The 24705-nt window shown below is 47.9% G+C and overlaps 3 protein-coding genes across 5 annotated transcripts in view; 2 read left to right on the top strand and 1 right to left on the bottom strand.

Annotated features, from left to right (window-relative positions):
• Positions 1-24705, bottom strand: part of UBASH3A (ubiquitin associated and SH3 domain containing A) — a 698439-nt gene that overhangs the window by 418704 nt on the left and 255030 nt on the right. The window lies entirely within an intron of this gene.
• LOC120994278 (histone H2A type 1-like) lies at positions 11236-11634 on the top strand. Its single transcript, XM_040422719.1, has one exon. It carries the CDS (start codon positions 11236-11238, stop codon positions 11626-11628), a length of 393 nt encoding a protein of 130 aa, XP_040278653.1. The 3' UTR covers positions 11629-11634.
• Positions 15392-15792, top strand: LOC120994281 (histone H2B 1.1). Its single transcript, XM_040422722.1, has one exon. It carries the CDS (start codon positions 15402-15404, stop codon positions 15780-15782), a length of 381 nt encoding a protein of 126 aa, XP_040278656.1. The 5' UTR covers positions 15392-15401; the 3' UTR covers positions 15783-15792.

Genomic DNA, 24705 nt, shown 5'->3' with positions numbered 1-24705 from the left:
ATGTCTCAGACGGATACAAATTTAGCAATAGACACATTCTGTGATATCCGCCTAAAACAAGCCAGTTTCCTGGACTTAAAGATATTTAAAGACACATGTTCAAAACTACGAGATAAATATAGAACAAATAAAGAAAGTACCTGGTTCGAAAAACTTATTCAAGGACAAACTTCAACTAAACGTGCGGTTTCTAATATTTATAGGAACTTGTTGAGTTTACAGAAAGTTAGTAAACCTGCATACATCTCTCAATGGGAGAAGGAACTGGGGACAACATTTAATGCAGCGGAGATTGACCAGATTCATCTAAGATCCCATGGATTCTCTAGATGCGCAAAAATACAAGAACATTCCTACAAAACGATGGTCAGATGGTACAATGATCCCAGCAAACTCCATATGATGGGCTTATCAATAACAAATACATGCTGGCGCTGTTCAAGAGATACGGGCACTCTAGGCCACATATTCTGGTTCTGCCCATTGATTACCAATTTCTGGTCCTCTATTGAAGCCAAAATAAACCAAATATGTGGTACCTCCCTCCAACTCACCCCTACCTCAGTTCTATTATGGCTACCATCCAAAAGCTGGTCTCCTAAACCTTTTGACCTTCCCACTTGGTTTGTTCAAGCAGCTAGGTCCTTAATCCCACTGCATTGGCTTGACCCAACCCCTCCTTCCGTCCACCAATGGGAACTAAAAGTAGACCAACTATATCTCATGGAAGAGCTAAGTAGCTGGGCTAATAGGTCCCATTCTAAATTCCTAGACTTATGGAAACCCTGGATTAAATATAAGAAAACTTGAATAACTATAAAATCGACGGAGTTGCCTCTAACCTTTAACCTTTAAACATAAAAACTATACTTTAGTAAGATATGACGAGCTGTACTGAGAACAACCTATGTTACTTATTTACACTTTTGTGTTAAGTTTTGTACCACTCGGAGGATTTCCTAACCCTCTGTGGGGTACTTATTGTTTGTTTTGTGTGTGATGTTAAACACCTCTTAATGCCTGTCAATCATCATACGAAGTTAAATGCTAGACTTGAGATGCTGTAAGACTAGACAAAGCAGCTAGAGAAATGTATGCCGCATTTATAAACATTGCCTTAACTAAAAGCTTTGACATGTTTATGTTAACCCTATACTCTGTCAATATTTACAAACATGTAAGAAGTGAATCTGTGACTTTGCTTTATCTTGTATGACAGTGTAATATACTTTTACTTTTATTTTCATTTTGAAAACTCAATAAAACAGATATTTGATAAAAAAATTAGGGTTATTCACGTTAGAAAAAAGACGACTGAGGGGAGATCTAATTACTATGTATAAATATATCAGGGGTCAGTACAGAGATCACTCCCATCATCTATTTATCCCCAGGACTGTAACTGTGACGAGTAGAGTTGAGCGAACACCTGGATGTTCGGGTTCGAGAAGTTCGGCCGAACTTCCCGAAAATGTTCGGGTTCGGGATCCGAACCCGACCCGAACTTCGTCCCGAACCCCATTGAAGTCAATGGGGACCCGAACTTTTCGGCACTAAAAAGGCTGTAAAACAGCCCAGAAAAGGGCTAGAGGGCTGCAAAAGGCAGCAAAATGTAGTTAAATCCCCTGCAAACAAATGTGGATAGGGAAATGAATAAAAATAAAAATAAAATAAATAAAAATTTACCAATATCAATTGGAGAGAGGTCCCATAGCAGAGAATCTGGCTTCATGTCAGCAGAGAATCAGTCTTCATGTCAGCACAGAATCAGTCTTCATGGCATAGCAGAGAATCAGGCTTCACGTCACCCACCACTGGAACAGGCCACTGTCACACATTTAGGCCCCGGCACCCAGGCAGAGGAGAGAGGTCCCATAGCAGAGAATCTGGCTTCATGTCAGCAGAGAATCAGTCTTCATGTCACCCAACACTGGAACAGGCCACTCTTGTCCTTCTTCAAGGCCAAGGCTGTCTGCCTCCGTTCCTGCCTCCTCTCTTGTTCTCACAAGCTTCACTCGGGTGGCGTGGATCCAAGTTGGAGACTGTTCAGTCAGCACGGCTGTTCTGGTTACTGCAACCACGGCAGTGGGTGGGCCATATGCGAAGTCACCTTGGGATTTTCCTTTCTTCAGTGTTTTGATCACTACCTCATCCCCCACCCTGTATGGGTGGGTGGGTTCCTGTGGAAGAGAAGGTGACTTACAAATTTGAAAGGAATCCATGTTCTTTTTCAGCCACTGTCAGATATTTTTAGGCCCCGTCACCCAGACAGAGGAGAGGTTCATTCAACTTTGGGTTGCCCCGCAATATAATGGTAAAATGAAAATAAAAATAGTATTGAATGAGGAAGTGCCCTGGAGTAGAATAATATATGGTTAATTGGAGGAAGTTAATATCTAATCTTCACAAGGGATGGACAGGTCCTGTGGGATCCATGCCTGGTTCATTTTTATGAACGTCAGCTTGTCCACATTGGCTGTAGACAGGCGGCTGCGTTTGTCTGTCGGGCAGGCCAGCACCTCCAAGGGGTAAAGGGCAAGCTCTGGCCACGTGGACAATTTGGAGACCCAGAAGTTGAATGGGGCCGAACCATCAGTCAGTACGTGGAGGGGTGTGCACAGGTACTGTTCCACCATGTTAGTGAAATGTTGCCTCCTGCTAACACGTTCCGTATCAGGTGGTGGTGCAGTTAGCTGTGGCGTGGTGACAAAACTTTTCCACATCTCTGCCATGCTAACCCTGCCCTCAGAGGAGCTGGCCGTGACACAGCTGCGTTGGCGACCTCTTGCTCCTCCTCTGCCTTCGCCTTGGGCTTCCACTGGTTCCCCTGTGACATTTGGGAATGCTCTCAGTAGCGCGTCTACCAACGCGCGCTTGTACTCGCGCATCTTCCTATCACGCTCCAGTGCAGGAAGTAAGGTGGTCTTTGTACCGGGGATCCAGCAGGGTGGCAACCCAGTATTCCGCACACGTTAAAATGTGGGCAACTCTGCTGTCGTTGCGCAGGCACTGCAGCATGTAGTCGCTCATGTGTGCCAGGCTGCCCAGAGGTAAGGACAAGCTGTCCTCTGTGGGAGGCGTATCGTCATCGTCCTGTGTTTCCCCCCTGCCACGCACCAGTGGTGGGCCCGAGCTGCTTTGGGTGCCACCCCGCTGTGAACATGCTTCATCCTCATCCTCCTCCACCTCCTCCTCATCCTCGTCCTCCAGTAGTGGGCCCTGTCTGGCCACATTTGTACCTGGCCTCTGCTGTCGCAAAAAACCTCCCTCTGAGTCACTTCGAAGAGACTGGCCTGAAAGTGCTAAAAATGACCCCTCTTCCTCCTCTTCCTCCTGGGCCACCTCCTCTTCCATCATCGCCCTAAGTGTTTTTTCAAGGAGACATAGAAGTGGGATAGTAACGCTGAGAACGGCGTCATCGCCACTGGCCATGTTGGTGGAGTACTCGAAACAGCGCAACAGGGCACACAGGTCTCGCATGGAGGCCCAGTCATTGGTGGTGAAGTGGGTCTGTTCCTCAGTGCGACTGACCCGTGCGTGCTGCAGCTGAAACTCCACTATGGCCTGCTGCTGCTCGCACAGTCTGTCCAGCATGTGCAAGGTGGAGTTCCACCTGGTGGGCACGTCGCATATGAGGCGGTGAGCGGGAAGGCCGAAGTTACGCTGTAGCGCAGACAGGCGATCAGCGGCAGGGTGTGAACGCCGGAAGCGCGCACAGACGGCCCGCACTTTATGCAGCAGCTCTGACATGTCGGGGTAGTTGCGAATGAACTTCTGCACCACCAAATTCAGCACATGCACCAGGCAAGGGATGTGCGTCAAACCGGCTAGTCCCAGAGCTGCAACGAGATTTCGCCCATTATCGCACACCACCAGGCCGGGCTTGAGGCTCACCGGCAGCAACCACTCGTCGGTCTGTTGTTCTATACCCCGCCACAACTCCTGTGCGGTGTGGGGCCTGTCCCCCAAACATATGAGTTTCAGAACGGCCTGCTGACGTTTACCCCGGGCTGTGCTGAAGTTGGTGGTGAAGGTGTGTGGCTGACTGGATGAGCAGGTGGAAGAAGAGGAGGAGGAAGCTGAGTAGGAGGAGGAGGAGTCAGGAGGCAAAGAATGTTGCCCTGCGATCCTTGGCGGCGGAAGGACGTGCGCCAAACAGCTCTCCGCCTGGGGCCCAGCCGCCACTACATTTACCCAGTGTGCAGTTAGGGAGATATAGCGTCCCTGGCCGTGCTTACTGGTCCACGTATCTGTGGTTAGGTGGACCTTGCCACAGATGGCGTTGCGCAGTGCACACTTGATTTTATCGGACACTTGGTTGTGCAGGGAAGGCACGGCTCTCTTGGAGAAGTAGTGGCGGCTGGGAACAACATACTGTGGGACAGCAAGCGACATGAGCTGTTTGAAGCTGTCTGTGTCCACCAGCCTAAATGACAGCATTTCATAGGCCAGTAGTTTAGAAATGCTGGCATTCAGGGCCAGGGATCGAGGGTGGCTAGGTGGGAATTTACGCTTTCTCTCAAATGTTTGTGAGATGGAGAGCTGAACGCTGCCGTGTGACATGGTTGAGATGCTTGGTGACGCAGGTGGTGGTGTTGGTGGTACATCCCATGTTTGCTGGGCGGCAGGTGCCAACGTTCCTCCAGAGGCGGAGGAAGAGGCCGAGGCGGCGGCAGCAGCAGAAGAGGCCGAGGCGGCGGCAGCAGCAGAAGAGGCCGAGGCGGCAGCAGCAGAAGAGGCCGAGGCGGCAGCAGCAGAAGAGGTAGCAGGGGGAGCCTGAGTGACTTCCTTGTTTTTAAGGTGTTTACTCCACTGCAGTTCATGCTTTGCATGCAGGTGCCTGGTCATGCAGGTTGTGCTAAGGTTCAGAACGTTAATGCCTCGCTTCAGGCTCTGATCGCACAGCGGGCAAACCACTCGGGTCTTGTCGTCAGCACATTGTTTGAAGAAGTGCCACGCCAGGGAACTCCTTGAAGCTGCCTTTGGGGTGCTCGGTCCCAGATGGCGGCGGTCAGTAGCAGGCGGAGTCTCTTGGCGGCGGGTGTTCTGATTTTGCCCACTGCTCCCTCTTTTGCTACGCTGTTGGCTCGGTCTCACCACTGCCTCTTCCTCCGAACTGTGAAAGTCAGTGGCACGACCTTCATTCCATGTGGGGTCTAGGACCTCATCGTCCCCTGCATCGTCTTCCACCCAGTCTTGATCCCTGACCTCCTGTTCAGTCTGCACACTGCAGAAAGACGCAGCAGTTGGCACCTGTGTTTCGTCATCATCAGAGACGTGCTGAGGTGGTATTCCCATGTCCTCATCATCAGGAAACATAAGTGGTTGTGCGTCAGTGCATTCTATGTCTTCCACCCCTGGGGAAGGGCTAGGTGGATGCCCTTGGGAAACCCTGGCAGCAGAGTCTTCAAACAGCATAAGAGACTGCTGCATAACTTGAGGCTCAGACAGTTTCCCTGATATGCATGGGGGTGATGTGACAGACCGATGGGCTTGGTTTTCATGCGCCATCTGTGCGCTTTCTGCAGAAGACTGGGTGGGAGATAATGTGAACGTGCTGGATCCACTGTCGGCCACCCAATTGACTAATGCCTGTACCTGCTCAGGCCTTACCATCCTTAGAACGGCATTGGGCCCCACCAAATATCCCTGTAAATTCTGGCGGCTACTGGGACCTGAGGTAGTTGGTTCACTAGACGTGTTGCTGTGGCAGAACGGCCACGTCCTCTCCCTGCACCAGAGGGTCCACTAACACCACCACGACCATGTCCACGTCCGCGTCCCTTACTAGTTGTTTTCCTCATTGTTACCGTTCACCACAATAAGAAAAATATTATTCGGGCCAATGTATTGAATTCAAATTCAGGCCTTTTTTTACAGACACCTAACACTATCTGGCTATCTATTTAGGTACCGTATTACCCTAATACAGGCACAGCAGTAATGACAGATTTAGCTGAATACAAATTTGAGGCCTATTATTTAGGCGCTGGGTGACAGGTATACGTTTACGGACAGAATTAGACTTGGAAATACACGGTAGCGTGTGTGTGAAGTTCTTGAAAATGACCCTATCAGCACCTTGAATCTAATATACCCTTTTATGGATAGATTTAAATAACCAGACTATTGATGGTTAAATGTACTTGGTGGTAGCTTGTGCTGGCGCACCACAAGACACAAAATGGCCGCCGATCACCCCAGAAAAAAAGTGACTGAAAAACGCTCTGGGCAGCCTAAAAACACTGAGCAATTGAATAGCAGCAGTTCAATGATCCACAGCTGTAGATCGATCACTGTCTTAAGTGTTTTGGAGGAGTTAATCACTGCCTAATCTCGCCCTAACGTCGCAGCTGCAACCTCTCCCTACACTTGTATCAGCAGAGTGACGTGCAGCGCTACGTGACTCCAGCTTAAATAGAGCCTGGGTCACATGCTGCTCCGGCCAATCACAGCCATGCCAATAGTAGTCATGGCTGTGATGGCCTCTTGGGGCAAGTAGTATGACGCTTGTTGATTGGCTGCTTTGCAGCCTTTCAAAAAGCACCAAGAAAGCGCCGAACACCGAACCCGAACTTTTACGAAAATGTTCGGGTCCGTGTCACGGACACCCCAAAATTCGGTACGAACCCGAACTATACAGTTCGGGTTCGCTCATCCCTAGTTAAAACGTAAGGGAATCGTTAATTTCTAACGATAATTTGTTTTCCCTTAGTCCTAACAGTGGCACACAAATTCCCCCCCCTTTTTTAGTAATTGTGGTTATTTTTGTCTACTTGTAATTACACGATGTCCGGAGGGTCACTCCCCTCTTTATTGGGGGCAGGGAGGGCGTGTATATGTCAGTTTTTTATTATTTCATTAAAACTTCCAGCTGTCCTAACCAGTCCACAGGGGCAGAATACCCCATCTGTGCCACTGTTAGGACTAAGGGAAAACAAATTATCGTTAGAAATTAGCGATTTTATATACACAGCTGAGATGGTTATGCTGTTTTATTACTGAATGTTATTATCACTTTAGAACACGATTGGGTGAATATGTAAGGGGGGGATGTGACCTTTCTGGGGGACAACCCCTCAACCAATCCGGATTGAATGTTACACCTATATAAGTATTGAGCTTCACTTGTAAACCACATGTAGCTGAGAAAGACCTGGGTGTCCAGACGTTGCTGTATCCTTTCAGTGTGATTAAACGCTAAGCTTTGATTCAAGAACAAGAGGGCCGCGACTTTTCTGAAGTTTTTTCTACGTTTGAGGGGTCCCTGAGGCCGGGAGCTGACGCCACGAGCAGCGCCGCCATACCACGGACTATGTGTTCCAGGAAGTGGTGCTGTCCTATTCCATTTATTATGTGGAGCCCTCGGGAAGCACTAGGAGCATCCATCAATGGAGGTACCCAGTCGGGGTGCTAGGAGATCCGTTACAATACTATTCTGTACTATACTATGCTGTACTGTACTGTGCTGTACTATACTATGCTGTGCTGTACTATACTGTACTATACTATGCTGTACTATACTGTGCTGTACTATACTATGCTGTACTATACTATACTGTGCTGTACTATACTGTGCTGTACTATGCTGTACTATACCGTGCTGTACTATACTATGCTGTACTATACTGTGCTGTACTGTACTATACTGTACTATACTGTGCTGTACTATACTATGCTGTGCTGTACTATACTGTACTATACTGTGCTGTACTATACTGTACTATAATATACTGTACTATACTATTCTGTACTATACTGTGCTGTACTGTACTGTGCTGTACTATACTATGCTGTACGATACTGTACTATACTATACTGCACTATACTGTACTGTGCTGTACTATACTATGCTGTGCTGTACTATACTGTACTATACTATGCTGTGCTGTACTATACTGTACTATACTGTGCTGTACTATACTGTACTATACTGTACTATACTATACTGTACTATACTGTGCTGTACTATACTGTACTATACTGTACTATACTATGCTGCACTATACTATGCTGTGCTGTACTATACTATGCTGTGCTGTACTATACTGTGCTGTACTATACTGTACTATACTATGCTGTACTATACTGTGCTGTACTATACTGTGCTGTACGATACTGTACTATACTATACTGCACTATACTGTACTGTGCTGTACTATACTATGCTGTGCTGTACTATACTATACTGTACTATACTGTGCTGTACTATACTGTACTATACTGTGCTGTACTATACTGTACTATAATGTACTATACTATGCTGCACTATACTATGCTGTGCTGTACTATACTATGCTGTGCTGTACTATACTGTGCTGTACTATACTGTACTATACTATGCTGTACTATACTGTGCTGTACTATACTATGCTGTACTATACTGTACTATAATATACTGTACTATACTGTGCTGTACTATACTGTACTATACTATGCTTTGCTGTACTATACTGTGCTGTACTATACTGTACTATAATATAATGTACTGTACTGTTCTATACTGTACTATACTATGCTTTGCTGTACTATTCTGTGCTGTACTATACTGTACTATACTGTGCAGTACTATACTGTACTATACTATACTGTGCTGTACTATACTATACTGAACTATACTGTACTATACTATACTGTGCTGTACTATAATATACTGTACTATAATATACTGTGCTGTACTATACTATTATATACTGTACTGTACTATACTGTACTATGCTGTACTATACTGTGCTGTACTATACTGTACTGTACTATACTGTGCTGTACTATACTGTACTATACTGTGCTGTACTATACTGTGCTGTACTATACTGTACTATACTGTACTATAATATACTGTACTATACTGTGCTGTACTATAATATACTGTACTATACTATACTGTACTATACTGTGCTGTACTATACTATGCTTTGCTGTACTATACTGTGCTGTACTATACTATGCTGTACTATACTGTGCTGCACTATACTGTGCTGTACTATACTGTGCTGTACTATAATATACTGTACTATACTATACTGTACTATACTGTGCTGTAGTATACTATGCTTTGCTGTACTATACTGTGCTGTACTATACTATGCTGTGCTGTACTATACTGTGCTGTACTATACTGAACTATACTGTGCTGTACTATACTGTGCTGTACTATGCTGTACTATACTATGCTTTGCTGTACTATACTGTGCTGTACTATACTGAACTATACTGTGCTGTACTATACTGTGCTGTACTATGCTGTACTATACTATGCTTTGCTGTACTATACTGTGCTGTACTATACTGTACTATACTGTGCTGTACTATACTGTGCTGTTCTATACTGTACTATACTGTGCTGTACTATATTATGCTGTGCTGTACTATACTGTGCTGTACTATACTGAACTATACTGTGCTGTACTATACTGTGCTGTTCTATACTGTACTATACTATGCTTTGCTGTACTATTCTGTGCTGCACTATACTGTGCAGTACTATACTGTACTATACTATACTGTGCTGTACTATACTGTACTATAATATACTGTACTATACTATGCTGTACTATACTATTATATACTGTACTATGCTGTGCTGTACTATACTGTGCTGTACTATACTGTACTATGCTGTGCTGTACTATACTGTGCTGTACTATACTGTACTATACTGTGCTGTACTATACTGTACTATACTGTGCTATACTATACTGTGCTGTACTATACTGTGCTATAATATACTATACTGTATTATACTGTGCTGTACTATACTGTACTATAATATACTGGACTCTACTGTGCTATACTGTACTGTGTTGTAGTATACTGTACTATACTATAATATACTGTGCTGTACTATACTGTACTATACTATACTGTGCTGTACTATACTATACTGTGCTATACTATACTGTGCTATAATATAATGTACTGTACTATACTATGCAGTACTATAATATACTGTACTGTACTATACTGTACTATAATATACTGTACTATAATATACTGTACTATACTGTGCTGTACTATACTGTACTGTCCTGTACTATAATATACTGTACTATGATGTACTATACTGAGCTGTACTATAATATACTGTACTATACTATGCTGTACTACACTGTACTATACTGTATTATACTGTACTATACTGTAGTATAATATACTGTGTTGTACTATACTATAATATACTGTGCTGTACTATAATATACTGTACTATACTATACTATAATGTGCTGTACTATAATATACTGTGCTATACTATACTGTACTATACTATGCTGTACTATAATATACTGTGCTATACAATACTGTACTATAATATAATGTACTGTACTATACAGTACTATAATATACTGTACTATAATATACAATAATGTGCTGTACTATACTGTGCTGTACTATACTGTGCTATACTGTGCTGTACTATAATATACTGTACTATACTGAACTATAATATACTGCACTATACTGTACTATGCTGTGCTATAATATACTGTACTATACGGTACTATAATATACTGTGCTATACTATACTGTACTGTACTATACTGTACTATGCTATACTATAATATACTGTGCTGTAATATACTGTTCTATAATATACTGTACTATACTATACTGTACTATACTATGCTGTACTATACTGTATTATAATATACTGTGCTGTACTATAATATACTGTACTGTACTATAATATACTATACTATGCTGTACTATACTGTACTATAATATACTGTTCTATACTATACCGTGCTGCACTATACTATACAGTGCTGTACTATACTATAATATACTGTACTATACTATAATATACAGTCCTGTACTATACTACACTGTACTATAATATACTGTACTATACTATCATATACTGTACTATACTATCCTGTACTATACTATACAATGAGGGGAGTAGGGATCGGCCAGAGAGAAGGATGGGGGGAGTAGGGATTGGACACTGAGGAGGATGGGGGGAGTAGTGATTGGACACTTGAGGAGCAGGAGGTAGTGAAGGACGAGCGGCTGGATGGATGCACAGAGCCGGGCACTCGGGGATACACCGGCGCTATGGGGGCGTGTCCTCACAAGCCTTTCCAGGTTATCTGCTTCCTCATTGGCTGCAGGATTTGGCGCTGAAAACCGGGTTTGGATTCGGCCAATCACAGAGGAGTTCTCCTGCGCCATCCGGGTATAAGAAGTGACGGGCGGAGCGGGGCTGTCAGTCTCATCTGTACAGAGAAGAGGACGATGTCTGGACGCGGCAAACAAGGAGGCAAAGTCCGGGCTAAGGCCAAGACCCGCTCCTCCCGGGCAGGGCTCCAGTTCCCGGTCGGCCGAGTGCACAGGCTCCTCCGCAAGGGCAACTACGGCCAGAGGGTGGGCGCCGGCGCTCCCGTCTACTTGGCCGCCGTGCTCGAGTATCTCACCGCCGAGATCCTGGAGCTGGCCGGCAATGCCGCCCGCGACAACAAGAAGACCCGCATCATCCCCCGCCACCTGCAGCTGGCCGTGCGCAACGACGAGGAGCTCAACAAGCTGCTGGGCGGCGTCACCATCGCCCAGGGAGGCGTCCTGCCCAACATCCAGGCCGTGCTGCTGCCCAAGAAGACCGAGAGCACCAAGTCGGCCAAGAGCAAGTGAGCCCGGCTCTGCTGCTGCTGCTGTGCCCCCCGGAACCAAAGGCTCTTCTAAGAGCCCCCCACATGGTCTGTACGACTGAGCTGGCGATGCCGCTGATCTCCGCTATGGAGGAGGCGTCACACAGGGGCACTTACCGCTCCTGACTAGAGGTGGGAAGTTTGGATCTTTAGGCTTCAGATCTTGGCTTCAGTTGCGGACAAGGAGCCGGATAGGTAATAAGTGTCGATCAGTGGTGACCGGACTGAGGGCTGGGGCCCTGATCTGGGCATTATACTGAGTGGGGGGCACTGATCTGGGCATTATACTGAGTGGGGGGCGCTGCTGGGGGCGTTCTATTCTATGGACAGCACTGCGGGGGCTTTATACTGCTGCAGCCGGTCAGAGACTCCGTGTACTGTTCTAGAAGTCGGATCATTGGATTCTTAGCCTCAGTGCACGACTCCCTGGACCGTGTGCGCCTCCGCTCTGATTGGCTGCTGGCCTCCCCCCCTCCTCCGACATGAATCGGACATCACTGCTCCTGACCTGCTGCGAGTCCGGGCAGACATTGCTGCTGTAGAGGGTTTGGCCGCTGAATTCTGACCGCACTGTAATTGAGCGGGAATTTCAAAAGCCAGGAGATCAGCCAATCACTGTAAAGCACTTGTCCTATAGCTCCGCCCCCAGCAGCGCTGAGTGGAGATGGCGGGGGGCAGGGAGGATGGAGGCGGTTATCGGTCACGTTCAGCGAGTCCCTGATAGACGGGGGGAGGTACAGAGAGCGCTTTTAGAATAAAGGAACTGCTCTTACTAATTAGAGCGCTGAAAGGGTTAACCCGCCTCCTGTGAGCAGAGGTGGAGAATGAAGGGCGGAGTGGAGCTCGTCTCTGGAGGAGGTGGTGGCTCTGAGAAGAGCCTTTGTTGGGTGCGGGGCGCAGATCTAAGCCCTCTCCCCTCGGATCCTGCGGGCCAGCTGGATATCCTTGGGCATGATGGTGACCCGCTTGGCGTGGATGGCGCAGAGGTTGGTGTCCTCGAAGAGCCCGACCAGGTAAGCCTCGCTGGCCTCCTGCAGGGCCATGACGGCCGAGCTCTGGAAGCGAAGGTCGGTCTTGAAGTCCTGGGCGATCTCTCTCACCAGGCGCTGGAAGGGCAGCTTCCGGATGAGCAGCTCGGTGGACTTCTGGTAGCGCCGGATCTCCCGGAGAGCGACGGTCCCGGGCCGGTAGCGGTGAGGCTTCTTGACTCCGCCAGTGGCGGGGGCGCTCTTCCTGGCGGCCTTAGTGGCCAGCTGCTTGCGGGGAGCTTTCCCGCCGGTGGACTTACGGGCTGTCTGCTTGGTTCTGGCCATGGCTCTGCAGAGATCTGTACACAGCAAGAGAGTGAGGTGAGGAGCGGACCGTGCAGATCATTTATACTCCCGGCCTCGTCCTCATTGGCTCATGTAAACCACACCCCTACATCACTATTGGTTTATTCGTACAATGATGTGCCCGCCAAAACTTCCGTTACCAATCATCGTTCACAAGAGGCGGAGCCCATCCTATCCGCCAGTCCCAGCTGATGGGCGTGTCTCCAGGTAATAAGCCCCTCCTACATGAAGTGGGAGGTCAGTCTCTTCCCACCGCCTCCTCCTCAGACGAGCTCCACTCCGCCCTTCTGCCCTCGTTCTCCGCTCACAGCGGGCGGGGGCTCCGGCTCCTCTGCGGGCAGGGATAGGGGGCGGGTTAACCCTGTCAGCGCCGCTCTCTTCCGTCTATCAGGGACTCGCTGCTCGGCTGATAACTGCCCCTCACTGCGCGCCGCCCCCTGCTGGTAGTGATGCCGCCGCTGAGTGTACTGTGCGTGCAGGGGGATCGTGCGCTCTATCCCTGGACACCAGCGCAGCGATGGAGCCGCTCTTCTCCGCACAGTGAATCCTGGACTGTTCTCCCCTTCTCCAGTGGGGAGCGGGAGAAGGCGGCCACTGACGGGTTAATACTGAGCAGGCTATGGGGGCGGAGCTACAGAACAAGTACGTTACAGTGATTGGCTGATCTCTGGCTTTTGAAATTCCCGCTCAATTACAGTGCGGTCAGAATCCAGCGGCCGTGGAGGAGCAGTCCATTACACACAGGGGACGAACCCTCTACAGCAGCAATGTCTGCCCGGACTCGCAGCAGGTCAGGAGCGGCAAGTGCCCCTGTGTGTAATGGGCTGCTCCTCCACGGCCGCTGGATTCTGACCGGACTGTAATTGAGCGGGAATTTCAAAAGCCAGAGATCAGCCAATCACTGTAAAGCACTTGTTCTATAGCTCCGCCCCTTCTCCTGCTCTCTGCGCTGGTGTCCGGGGATAGAGCGCACGGCGGGGCTCACATCCATCCATTAGCAGATCACTACTGCCCTCATCCTCCTCACTGGCTGACCACTACTCCCCTCATCATCCTCAGTACCATATAACTACTGCCCTCATTCTCCTCATTGCCCAACTTCTCTCTGGCCGATCACTACTCCCCCCATCCTCACTGTCTGATCACTACTCCCCCCATCCTTCTCTTCGGCCGATCACTACTCCCCCATCCTCCTCACTGTCTGATCACTACTCCCCCATCCTTCTCTTTGGCCGATCACTACTCCCCTCATCCTCCCGAGTATACGATCACCACTCCCCTCATCCTCCCGATCAGTGGTCTATAATGAGGGAATAATCCGCCTCGGACATGAGGCTTCCATGTATTCACACAATGCGGCAGCTCCGTCCTAGAGAAGGTGGGGGCTCTGAGAAGAGCAGGGGGCGGAGACAGCAGGCGGGGCGGAGGAGGAGGGGGGGCGGGGCTCATAGCTATTCATTCAGATGAGCCGGGGGCGGAGCAGCAGGAGGGGCGGAGAGAGCAGGAGATGGGGCGGAGGAGGAGGAGTAGCGGGGCTCACATCCATCTAATCAGCCGAGCCGGGGGCGGAGCAGGAGGGGCGGGGCTCATAGCTAATATTAATAGTAATACAATCACTGTAACGTACTTGTTCTGTAGCTCCGCCCCCATAGCCTGCTCAGTATTAACCCGTCAGTGGCCGCCTTCTCCCGCCCCCCACCGGAGAAGGGGAGAACAGTCCCGTAGTCACTGTGCGGAGAAGAGCGGCTCCATCGCTGCGCTGGTGTCCAGGGATAGAGCGCACGACCCCCCTGCACGCACAGTACACTCAGCGGCGGCATCACTACCAGCAGGGGGCGGCGCGCAGTGAGGGGCGGGGCGCAGTGAGGGGCGGTTATCAGCAGAGCAGCGAGGCCCTGATAGACGGAAGAGAGATGTTAGCCCCACCCCCGGCTCATCTGAATAGACGGATGCGAGTTCTGCTCCGCCCCCCGGTTTAGCCCCAGCCCCTCCTGCTGCTCCGCCCTCCGACTCAGCTCTATGAATGGATGTGAGCCCCTCCCTTCTTGCTGCTCCGTTCCCCGGCTCTGCTGAATGGATGTATGTGAGCCACGCCTCTCCTGTTGCTCCGCCCCCGGCTCTGCTGAATGGATGGATGTGAGCCCCGCCCCTCTATTTGCTCCGCCCTGGCTCTGCTGAATGGATGGATGTGAGCCCCGCCCCCGGCTCAGCTGGATGTATGTGAGCCCCGCCCCTCTATTTGCTCCGCCCCCGGCTCAGCTGGATGGATGTGAGGCTGCCAATTGGGAGAAGTGGAGACACCACGTGACCCTCTCCTCCAGTAGATCGGCGCGCAGTCATCAGCAGCTCATTTGCATGGCCCGTGTATAAATACCGCCGCGGTGGCAGGAGGAGAACAGACGAGATTTTGTCCTCAGTCAGAATGCCCGAGCCAGCCAAGTCCGCCCCAGCGCCCAAGAAGGGCTCCAAGAAAGCCGTCACCAAGGTTCAGAAGAAGGACGGCAAGAAGCGGAGGAAGAGCAGGAAGGAGAGCTATGCCATCTACGTCTACAAGGTGCTGAAGCAGGTCCACCCCGACACCGGCATCTCCTCCAAGGCCATGGGCATCATGAACTCCTTCGTCAACGACATCTTCGAGCGCATCGCAGGGGAAGCCTCCCGCCTGGCTCACTACAACAAGCGCTCCACCATCACCTCCCGGGAGATCCAGACCGCCGTGCGCCTGCTGCTGCCCGGAGAGCTGGCCAAGCACGCCGTCTCCGAGGGCACCAAGGCCGTCACCAAGTACACCAGCGCCAAGTGAGCGCCGCCCCTCTCCGGACCCAAAGGCTCTTCTCAGAGCCCCCACCCTGTCTCCAGCGGAGCTGCTCCCGGGTCTCCCCGTTGTTCTCACAGTGGCTGCGGTTTTCCTCCCTGTCAGCTAGATGAGATGCGGTAACGCTATCGGAAGTTACAGTACAAGCTCCCCTCATCCTTCTCCTCCATGCCCGATCACTACTCCCATCATCCTCCTCAGTGTGGCGCTCCCTGGAGAGAGGCTGTGCGGCCGCTCAGTGCAGGACAGGAGGACGAGGCTCCTACGGGCACATAACGGCTGCGGGGTCCAGAGCTCTGCTATTGGCTGGGAGAGCTCAGGATCTCGTCGCTCATTGGCTCATTTGAAATTTTGAATTTCCCGCCTATAGTTGAGCTGCTGATTTACAGGAGGAGCCGGTCATGTGACCTGTACCAGCGCCGCTCATTGGCGGGACGGATTAACCCCTCAGTCTCCGAGCACAGCTCGTCCCGTAGCTGCGGTGAACACCCGGGGCTCGGGATTTACAGATTACTGGGGGGTTTCTGTAATGTAGACCTCCGGCTGTACTGAGCACAGGGCGCCGCTGATCTCCTGATGTGCGGGCGGTGTTAACCCCTCAGTGGAATTGTAGCTCCTCCCCGGGAAGATGTGGGCGGCTCTGAGAAGAGCCTTTGTGCTGTGAGGACGGAGGCGGCGGCAGCATTAACCCCCGAAGCCGTAGAGAGTGCGGCCCTGGCGCTTGAGCGCGTAGACCACGTCCATGGCGGTGACGGTCTTCCTCTTGGCGTGCTCGGTGTAGGTGACGGCGTCCCGGATGACGTTCTCCAGGAAGACTTTCAGCACCCCGCGAGTCTCCTCATAGATGAGGCCGGAGATGCGCTTGACGCCTCCCCTGCGAGCTAGGCGGCGGATGGCAGGCTTGGTGATGCCCTGGATGTTATCACGGAGCACCTTCCTGTGCCGCTTGGCGCCGCCTTTCCCGAGCCCTTTCCCTCCTTTACCGCGACCAGACATCTTCTAGGTGTGAGGAGCAGAGAGCAGTGACTGCTCAGCCCAGAGCCCTCCTTTATATGGAGCATGGGCGGACCTGAAAGAGAACTGGGGGCGGGGCTGTTCCTGAACTCCAGGCCCCGCCCTCCACCTCTGATTGGCTGAGCTCAGAAGTGCTGGTGATTTCATTTTCCAGCCCCCATGTTACCAGCCTGTAAATTACATCATATCCTTCGCATTAAAGTAAAGTCTCTATATTATATTATCAACCTCCACATTATATTACAGCCTCCATACTACCAGCCTCCGCATTCTATTACAGCCTCTGCATTACATTATAGCCTCCACCTTATATTACAGCCTCCATACTACCAGCCTCCACATTATATTACAGCCTCCATACTACCAGCCTCCACATTCTAGTACAGCCTCTGCATTATAGCCTCCACCTTATATTACAGCCTCCATATTACATCTATGTTTCTATTACAGCCTCCATATTACATTATCTTCCTCCACATTATATTACAGACTCCATATTACCAGCCTCTACATTACATTACAGCCTCCATACTACCAGCCTCTACATTACATTACAGCCTCCACATTACATTACCAGGCTCCACATAATATCACAGCCTCCACATTACATTACAGCCTACATATAATATTACAGCTTCCACATTATATTCCAGCCTCCACATGATATTACAGCCTCCATATTACATTACAGCCTCACTATTATATTACAGCTTCCACATTATATTACAGCCTCCATATTATTTTACAGCTTCCACATTATATTCCAGCCTCCACATGATATTACAGCCTCTGCATTACATTATAGCCTCCATATTACATCTATGTTTCTATTACAGCCTCCATATTACATTATCTTCCTCCACATTATATTACAGCCTCCATATTACCAGCCTCTACATTACATTACAGCCTCCATACTACCAGCCTCTACATTACATTACCAGGCTCCACATAATATCACAGCCTCCACATTACATTACAGCCTACATATAATATTACAGCTTCCACATTATATTACAGCCTCCATATTATATTATCAACCTCAACATTATATTACAGCCTCCATATTTAAAGCCTCCACATTACATTATAGTCTCCACATTACATCACAGCCTCTATATTATCATCCTCAACATTATATTACAGCCTCCATAATTACAGCATCTACATTATATTACAGCCTCCATATTTATGGCCTCCACATTACATCACAGCCTCCATATTATATTATCAACCTCAACAACATATTATAGCCTCCACATTATATTACAGCCTAAAAATTACCAGCCTCCACATTACATTACAGCCTCCATGTTACATTACCGGCCTCCACATTATATTACAGCCTCCGTATTACCATCCTCTACATTACAGTCTCCATGTGACATTACCAGCCTCCACATTATATTACAGCCTCCATACTAACAGCCTCCACATTACATCACAGCCTCTACATTATATTACAGCCTTCATATTACCAGCCTCTGCATTATATTACAGCCCTCAAATTATATTACAGTCTCCATATTACCAGCCTCCATATTATATTATCAACCTCAACAACATATTACAGCCTCTACATTATTTTACAGCCTAAATATTACCAGCCTCCATGTTTTATTACAGCCTCCGTATTAACAGCCTCTACATTACAGTCTCCATGTTAAATTACCGTCCTCCACATTATATTACAGACTCCATATTACCAGCCTCTACATTACATTACAGCCTCCATACTACCAGCCTCCACATTCTATTACAGCCTCTGCATTACATTATAGCCTCCACCTTATATTACAGCCTCCATATTACATCTATGTTTCTATTACAGCCTCCATATTACATTATCTTCCTCCACATTATATTATAGCCTCCATATTACCAGCCTCTACATTACATTACAGCCTCCATACTACCAGCCTCTACATTACAGCCTCCACATTACATTACCAGGCTCCACATAATATCACAGCCTCCACATTACATTACAACCTACATATAATATTACAGCTTCCACATTATATTCCAGCCTCCACATGATATTACAGCCTCCATATTATATTACAGCTTTCACAATATAGTACAGCCTCCATATTATATTATCAACCTCAACATTATATTACAGTCTCCATATTTAAAGCCTCCACATTACATTATAGTCTCCACATTACATCACAGCCTCTATATTATCATCCTCAACATTATATTACAGTCTCCATATTTACAGCATCTACATTATATTACAGCCTCCATATTAATGGCCTCCACATTACATCACAGCCTCCATATTATATTATCAACATCAGCAACATATTACAGCCTCTACATTACATTATAGCCTCCACATTATATTACAGCCTAAAATTTATCAGCCTCCACATTACATTACAGCCTCCATGTTACATTACCAGCCTCCGTATTACATTCCTCTACATTACAGTCTCCGTGTTACATTACCAGCCTCCACATTATATTACAGACTCCATATTATATTATCAACCTCAGCAACATATTACAGCCTCTACATTACATTATAGCCTCCACATTATATTACAGCCTAAATATTACCAGCCTCCACATTACATTACAGTCTCCATGTTACATTACCGCCTCCACATTATATTACAGCCTCCATATTACCGTCCTCTACATTACATCACATCCTAAACATTACAATACAGCCCTCAAATTATATTACAGCCTCCATATTACTAGCTTCCATCTTATATTATTAACCTCAACAACATATTACAGCCTCTACATTAGATTATAGCCTCCACATTATTTTACAGCCTAAATATTACCAGCCTCCATGTTATATTACAGCCTCCGTATTAACGGCCTCTACATTACAGTCTCCATGTTAAATTACCGGCCTCCACATTATATTACAGACTCCATATTACCGGCCTCTACATTACATCACGGCCTAAACATTACATCACAGCCTCCATACTTCCAGCCTTCACATTACATCACAGCCTTAATATTACCAGCCTCTGCATTACATTACAGACTCCAAATTATATTACAGCCTCCACATTATATTGCAGACTCCATATTACCGTCCTCTACATTACATCACAGCCTAAACATTAAGTTACAGCCTCCATATATTCAGCCTCCAGATTACATCACAGCCTCCATATAACTAGCCTCTACATTACATTACAGCCTCCATACTACCAGCTTCCACATTACATTACAGCCTCTATATTTCATTACTGGCCTACACATTATATTACAGCTTTCATATTACCGGCCTCTACATTACAGTCTCCATATTATATTACATTACTGGCCTCCACATTATATTACAGCCTCTGTATTACCGGCCTCTACATCACAGCTTAAACATTATGTTACAGCCTCCATATTTTCAGCCTCCACATTACATCACAGCCTCCAAATTAATTGACAACCTCCATATTACCAGCCTGTAAATTACATTATATCCTCTGCATTATATTAACGCCTCTATATTATATTATTAACCTCAACATTATATTACAGCCTCCTTATTTACAGCCTCCACATTACATTATAGCCTCCAAATGATATTACAGACTTCATACTATATTACAGCCTCCACATAATATTACAGCGTCCATATTACCAGCCTCCACATGATATTACAGCATTCATCTTACAGACTCAACATTATATAACAGCTTCCATATTAATGGCCTCCACATTATATTACAACCTCCACATTACATTACAGCCTCCACATTATAATTACAGCCTCAATATTATATTACAGCCTTCATATTACATTACAGCCTCTATATTATATTACAGCCTCCACATAATATTACAAACTCCATATTACCAGGCCCCACAATATATTAAAGCCTTCACATTACCAGCCTCCACATTATTACAGCCTCCATATTATCAGGCTCCACATGATATTACAGCCTCCATATTACCAAGCTTCACAAGATATTACAGCCTCCCTATTACCAGGCTCCACATTACATTATAGCCTCCATATTATATTACAGCCTTCACATTACATTACAGCCTCCAAATTATATTACAGCCTCCACATTACATTATAGCCTCCATGTTATATTATAGTCTCCACATTACATTATAGCCTCCATATTATATTACAGCCTACACATTATATTACAGCCTCCACATTACAGCCCCCATATTATATTACTGCTTCCACATTATATTACAGCCTCCAAATTACATTACAGCCTCCACATTACATTATAGCCTCCATATTATATTACAGCCTACACGTTATATTACGGCCTCCATATTATATTAAAGACTCCACATTACATTATAGCCTCCATATTATATTACAGCCTCCACATTACATTATAGCCTTCATATTATTTTATAGCCTCCACATTATATTACAGCCTCCATATTATATTACAGCCTCCACTTTACATTATAGCCTCCATATTATATTACAGCTTCCACATTATATTACAGCCTCCATATTACCAGGCTCCACATTATATTACAGCCTCCACATTACAGCCTCCATATTATATTAAAGCCTCCACATTACATTATAGCCTCCATGTTATATTACAGCCTCCACATTACATTATAGCCTCCATATTATATTACAGCCTCCACTTAACATTATAGCTTCCATATTATATTACAGCTTCCACATTATATTACAGCCTCCATATTACCAGGCTCCACAATATATTACAGCTTCCACATTACATTATAGCCTCCATATTATATTACAGCCTTCATATTATTTTATAGCCTCCACATTATATTACAGCCTCCATATTATATTACAGCTTCCACATTATGTTACAGCCTCCATATTACCAGGCTCCACATTTTATTACAGCCTCCATACTACCAGGCTCCAAATTATATTACAGCCTCCACATTAAATTACAGCCTCCATATTATATTACAGCTTCCACATTATATTACAGCCTCCATATTACCAGGCTCCACATTACAGCCTCCATATTACCAGTCTCCACATGATATTACAGCCTCCATATTATATTACAGCCTTCACATTATATTACAGCCTCCACATTATATTACAGCCTCCATATTATATTATAGCCTTCACATTACATTATAGCCTCCATATTATATTACAGCCTTCACATTTCATTACAGCCTCCATATTACCAGTCTCCACATGACATTACAGCCTCCACATTATATTACAGCCTACAGATTTCAGCCTTCACACTATAGTACAGCCTCCATATTACCAGGCGGTCCTCATTAAGGTCTTACTGGGGGGGGCTGTTGTGTGTGTGGGGGGATGGGGGGAGATAGAAGCATCACCAGCATCATATGCATCAACTTCCGTCTATAATGAGCAGCTTTCTTCAGCCGCCCTCTGAAGAAACCACCCAGCTCCAGCAGCAGGACATCCAGCAGAACCTGAACCAGCAGGCGGTGACATACTTGGACTGCACCCTGTAACCCATGATCCAAGATCTCCTGGACTTCTGGGCATGCAAACTTCATGTGTGGCCCCAACTGGGCGAGTTTTCCATGGACATGCTTTCCTGCCCGGCCAGAGCGGGTGCTCGGTGCGGCGGGGGGCACAGATACCCCTGAGAGAACTCGCCTTTCCTTCCAAAATGTTTAGTGACAAATAGAGTTGAGCGGACACCTGGATGTTCGAGTTCGGCCGAACTTCACAAAAAAGTTCGAGTTCGGGACCCGAACTTGACCCCGAACCCAAACCCCATTGAAGTCAATGGGGACAATGAATGCCACCAGCAGCGCGTCTACCAGCGTGCGCTTGTACTCGCGCATCTTACGATCACGCTCCAGTGAGGGGATTAAGGACGGTACGTTGTCCGTGTAACGGGGATCCAGCAGCGTGGCCACCCAGGAATCAGCACAAGTTAGAATGTGGGCAACTCGGCGGTCGTTGCGGAGACACTGCAGCATGTAATCGCTCATGTGTGCCAGGCTGCCCAGAGGCAACGACAAGCTGTCCTCTGTGGGAGGTGTATCGTCTGTGTCCTCTGTATCCCCCCAGCCACGCACCAGTGATGGCCATGAGCTGGTCTGGGTGCCACCCTGCTGTGAACATGGTTCCTCCTCCTCCATCTCCTCATCCTCATCCTCCACCTCCTCATCCTCCAGAACTGTGCCCTGGCTGGACAATTGTGTACCTTGGGTTTGTGGGTGCAGGAACCCACCCTCGGAGCCACTTGGGAATGACTGGCCGGAAACCCTATGAAATGATCCCTCTTCCTCTTCCTCCTCCTGTGCCACATCCTCTTCCATCATCGCCAGGAGTGTTTTCTCAAGGAGACATAGAAGTGGGATAGTAACGCTGAGAATGGCGTTATCGGCACTGGCCATGTTGGTGGAGTACTCGAAACAGCGCAACGAGGAACACAGGTCTCACATGGAGGCCCAGTCATTGGTGGTGAAGTGGGTCTGATCCGCAGTGCGACTGACCCGTGCGTGCTGCAGCTGAAACTCCACTATGGCCTGCTGCTGCTCGCACAGTCTGTCCAGCATGTGCAAGGTGGAGTTCCACCTGGTGGGCACGTCGCATATGAGGCGGTGAGCGGGAAGGCCGAAGTTACGCTGCAGCGCTGACAGGCGAGCAGCAGCAGGGTGAGAACGCCGGAAGCGCGCACAGACGGCCCGCACTTTATGCAGCAGCTCTGACATGTCGGGGTAATGTTTAAGGAATCTCTGCACCACCAAATTCAGCGCATGCGCCAGGCAAGGGATGTGCGTCAAACCGGCTAGTCCCAGAGCTGCTACGAGATTTCGCCCATTATCGCACACCACCAGGCCGGGCTTGAGGCTGACTGGCACCAACCACTCATCGGTCTGTTGTTCAAGGCCCGTCCACAGCTCCTGCGCGGTGTGGGGTTTGTCCCCCAAACAGATACATTATAACACCGCCTGCTGTCGTTTCCCCCTGGCTGTGCTGAAGTTGGTGGTGAAGGGGTTACGCTGACCGGATGAGGAGCCGGTAGAGGATGAGGAAGCGGAGTAGGAGGAGGAAGCAACAGGAGGCAAACTGAAGCGCCCTGCAATCCTCGGTGGTGGAAGGACATGCGCCAAACTGCTAACCGCCTCAGGCCCAGCCGCCACTGCATTTACCCAGTGTGCTGTTATGGAGATATAGCGGCCCTGACCGTGCTTACTGGTCCACGTATCCGTAGTCAGGTGCACCTTGCCACAGATGGCGTTGTGCAGTGCACACCTGATTTTGTCCCCCACTTGGTTGTGCAGGGAAGGGATGGCTCTCCTGGAAAAGTAGTGGCGGCTGGGCACGACGTACTGTGGGACAGCCACCGCCATAAGGCCTTTAAAACTCTCCGTCTCCACCAGACGGAATGACAGCATTTCAAAGGCCAGTAATTTAGAAATGCTGGCATTCAGGGCCAGGGATGGCGGGTGGGTAGGGGGTACTTCCTCTTCCTCTCCAGCGTTTGGGAGAGCTGAACGCTTCCGTGGGACATTGTGGAGATGCTTGGTGACCCAGGTGGTGGTGTTGCTGGCAGATCCTCTGTTTGGAGGACGTGTAACATGGTGGAGCAGTAAGTGTGCACACATCTACATGAACTGACTGACAGGGGTCAGCCCCTGCAACTTCTGGGTCTCCAAATTGGGCACACGGCCTGAGCTTGCCCTTTACCCCTTGGAGGTGCTGGCCTGCCCTGCAGCCGGTGTATTGTCTGAACGTGTGTTTAGCACGGCTGGAGGGCGTTATCACAGGTTATATTTCCCAATGTTTTGGGGTGTACCCTAATTAAAAAAATATATAAATAAATTTAAAACTAAAAAGCAGTGTAGGCTACCTCCTCCTCCTCCACCGCCGCTTCCACCTACACCGCCACATCCACCGCCTCCTCAACCTCCTACTCCATATGGACCTCGTCCTCCTAGATCAAGATTA

Source organism: Bufo bufo, chromosome 3 (assembly GCF_905171765.1).
Source record: "Bufo bufo chromosome 3, aBufBuf1.1, whole genome shotgun sequence".
Taxonomy (NCBI): domain Eukaryota; kingdom Metazoa; phylum Chordata; class Amphibia; order Anura; family Bufonidae; genus Bufo; species Bufo bufo.
The sequence above is the reverse complement of the archived record's forward strand: the minus strand, read 5'-3'. Positions and strand labels throughout refer to the sequence as shown.

Coding starts and splice junctions, on each gene's coding strand:
- LOC120994278 (XM_040422719.1), top strand. CDS start 11,236: ATGTCTGGACGCGGCAAACAAGGAGGCAAAGTCCGGGCTAAGGCCAAG.
- LOC120994281 (XM_040422722.1), top strand. CDS start 15,402: ATGCCCGAGCCAGCCAAGTCCGCCCCAGCGCCCAAGAAGGGCTCCAAG.